Below are 3,920 nucleotides of genomic sequence, written 5' to 3'. Positions count from 1 at the left end.
ATTAAAATAAAACTTAAAATATTGTATTAAAATACTCACTTTGTCCCAAGTTATGTGACATATTTAGATTTTCGAGATTCAAATTATATAAATTTTGGCAAACATTTCAAAATTAAGATTTTTTTCATCAGATTGACATGAAAAGAATTGCAACTTATGGTACTTTTCACATAATTCTTGAGTATTCTAAAATATTGAGTTAATCTAATTCAATTAAGCTTAAAAATTAATAAAAATTGACTGTCGATAAATAAAATGTATCACATGAATTGAGACGAGCAATTGAATGATAATTGATTGAACAAAAAACACACGATTGTTAAAGTTGAAAATTCAAAATGAATTAGAATTAATATTAATCTGACGCATCGGTAGTTCGTGATCAGAGTGCATTACGACTGTAACACCGGAATTTGTTATCCTCCTTTTTATATTTTAAAGCTTATTATATTGACCCTGTAAGTTCGAGGAATTTGGGGTATTTAAAGACAATTATAATTGGAGATCTCTTGTATTGTTTCTTCTATTTTACATTGAAAAATTTCTTACTTCTACATTGAAGGCGTAAGTTGGGTGGACCTCATTTATATCGTGTGTTATTTTTTTTCTTCTCTATTTACTATGCATGTAATAATATGCTAATTAATCACTAACATTCGCAACAGATATATTTTATTAATTTACTAATTTGTTATAGTGTTACTTATGTTTTTTATAAAGGCATTAGCGGCCCCAAAAAAGAGTGCATTAGATGATCGAGATGTGTCAAAAGTTAAAATAATACTATCTTTATTGTGTTGACATTCGTTGAAATCCTCCTATTTTTCCTTTTTAAATATGTAAATCCTATTTCATCTAATCGTTGGGAGTTGAAGCAACCCACCTTTTATAGCATGCATGGTAATATGGTATAGCTGTCAGCAGGGGATCCAAGATTTGAGCGCAAAGGGGATACCATTATCTTTAGTACGTCAATTACTAGCGACAAAGTTAGGCGTGCAATTCTTAAAAAACTTATTAATTACAATAACAAAGAACAAATTTCAATATTATCAAATATAATTAATTTGGTAATAATATAACAAAAGTTTATCATCAACTCATACTTGAACTCGACGCGTTTTCATTTCAATAATAGCATCATTGCTTACAGTTGCAAATACTTTCTTCTCAAAGTAACAAACTAAACAATTATTTAAAAACTCATCACTAATAGTACTACGTAATTCATCTTTGATGTACTTCATGGATGAGAATACTCTTTCAACAGTTGTAGTCGCGACAGGAAAAATCAGAGTCAACTTCATAAGTAAATAAACAAGTGAATAAGTCTCCACAAGATTTGCATCAACCATCGCTTTTGTCAAATCACTAATTCCTTTTAAATCAGAGAACCTAGAGTCACCACGTCGCATGTGCATTATGAAAGTGTCAAGTTGATAATTGAGATCTCGAAGCTTCAATCCACTAAACTCATTTGGATAATGCTTCGCCAATGTCATTATTCTTTCCTTATCAAAATTAGCAAATGAATTAGCCGGATTCAAGCTAGCCATACCAAGAAGTAAGTCGCCACTCACAACATCAAAACGATTGTTAAGCTCTTGAAGCTGCAAATCAATTACCGCATAAAAAAGCTCAACCTGTAAGTGATGTAAATAAGTAACACTAGAAAGTCTACGCTTCAACTTTCCAGGAATATAGGATTCTTCCATCTCGGGCACCAAAATATCATGTTTAGCACAAAATGAGGAGACTTCATCCATGAATGCTTTCCATCCTTCCTCTCTCAATTTTTGAAGCCTTTCCTTTGTAAGGTCAAGAAATACCATGGCATTAACAATATCTTGCTCTTTCCACTATAAAGCTTTTCTCATCTCGTTCGACAATGCCAATACTTTCAACATCAAGTGAAGCAAGAAAGCAAATTCAAAACCATTAATTTCAATCAAATAAGCTTTTGCATGCAATCTATCACTAGGGTTGGAACCTTCACATTTAATCACCTCAAGCACATGAATAATAGACGAAAATAAAATAACAAAGTTATCCAATGTTCTAAAATATGATCCCCAACTAGTGTCACTTGGCCTTTGAAGCCCCCGCTCCTGATTTAATCCTTTTCCACTTTGAATTTCACCACTTTCTAGCAATTGCTCCAACAATTCTGCTTAGTATTCCTGAAGTTGATCTCTACGTTTAAAAGATATTCCAACCACATTCAACACGTTAGCAATTAGAGCAAATAAAGTTTCCACCTCATTATGTTTTTTAGCAATCGCTACAAGTGTCAATTGTAATTGATGGGCAAAACAATGAATGGAATATGCCGATGGAGTATGACGAGGCCAATGGTGCATAGGAAATTTGGTTCGTACTCTGTCAAATTCTAATATAGTTTAAGATATCGTCCCACAGAGATTGGAAAATCTATGATACAAACTTGTAGTATTTTTGCTGCTATTTGAGAGAATCAGATTGATGAAAGGAGAGTAGTGACTTAAATTTTTAAATTACTTTAACAAAAGAAACAACTTTCAAAAGATTATCTTAAAAGAAAGAGTTGGGAGTCGTTGAATCCACTTAGTGTATATATGACAATAAAACCTTTTTTTAGTAAATTCCACAAAACAGTAGAAATAGTTCCTAGACTTGATTTGTGTTATGAGGAATAAAGATCTCTTGCGATTAGTCCTTAAATCAATAAACTTATTTGAAATAATTCCTCCGCGAGAATTAGAATTGAAAGAAATAAGATAGAGATCCCTCAAATCAATAAACTTATTTGAGACTGTCCCTCCGTGAGAATTAGGACGGAAAGAAATAAGATAAAGATTTAAACCTAAGAACTAACTTGAAATAACCCCTCCGTGAGAATTAGGATTAAAAGAACCAAGTTCAAAGATTTGGAATAATAGATGACTAAAAATTATTATTACATATATATTTTATGCGATTATTGTAGTATATTAATTTCCCTCCTTGTTAGAAGTACAAATTAATATAACTATAATCATAACACAAAATATACTGAGTAACGATAATGATTAGTAAAACATATCATTCCAACACAAAGTATGACACTTAAATAATATCAAGACGAGGAATAACTAAAATAAGATAATATAACATTACACCAAGTTTCTTCAACTATCCCAACAAAAAGAGATTACTCCATTATGGAGTTAGAAAAGAGAAATATGAATTTAAGAAACTAGAAATATTGAAAGACTTGGAGAAATATTTTTACTACAAGGGAAAGAAAAGAGAATAGAACAAGATTAACACTTTGTCTTCTAAATTATTGGATGATTTGTAAGCAAAGTGATGCTTCTATTTATAGGAAAATGTAGTGTCTCCCCCCTACGAATGCATTCCTTGAAGTAGTGCTCACATCCGTGACCTTACTTGACGGGTGAAAGTATAACAATGGTAGTCGCACCCGTGAATTTTGCAACTTCTTTCTTGATGCCCATAGTTGACGGGTGTGAGAATGAAAGTGGTGGTGACACCCGTAGATTTCAACACTTGACGGGTGTGGGATTATGGAACTTCTTTCTAGATGCCCATAGTTGACGGGTGTGAGTATGAAAGTGGTGGTGACACCCGTGGATTTCAACACTTGATGGGTGTGAGATTATGCAACTTCTCCCAATGTTGTCTTTTGTAATTCCCACATGTAAAACTTCACGGTTATGACTTATGAATTCATGGTTGCACCTATTGAATTCTTTGCTTACTTTTTTGACAATTTGTTTCTTCTCTATTCTTCTGCAGTACTTTCTTTCCGTAGAATTTGTCGAAAAAATATGCTTGTAATAGGATATATTTATTCATGTTTTATTTAAAAACTTATTTTTATATACAAAATATCATGAATAATTTATATCCATCAAACTCCCCCATACTTGAATTTTCGC

The 3,920-nt window shown here is 32.0% G+C and overlaps 1 protein-coding gene across 1 annotated transcript; it reads right to left on the bottom strand.

Annotated features, from left to right (window-relative positions):
• Positions 1 to 1,100: 1,100 nt before the first annotated feature.
• Positions 1,101 to 1,832, bottom strand: LOC132066375 (uncharacterized). The gene has a single exon (XM_059459698.1). It carries the CDS (start codon positions 1,830 to 1,832, stop codon positions 1,101 to 1,103), a length of 732 nt encoding a protein of 243 aa, XP_059315681.1.
• Positions 1,833 to 3,920: the final 2,088 nt, after the last annotated feature.

The sequence above is a fragment of the Lycium ferocissimum genome, chromosome 8 (assembly GCF_029784015.1).
Source record: "Lycium ferocissimum isolate CSIRO_LF1 chromosome 8, AGI_CSIRO_Lferr_CH_V1, whole genome shotgun sequence".
Lineage (NCBI taxonomy): Eukaryota > Viridiplantae > Streptophyta > Magnoliopsida > Solanales > Solanaceae > Lycium > Lycium ferocissimum.
Note: the sequence above shows the minus strand (reverse complement) of the source record. Positions and strands in the feature narration are given on the sequence as shown.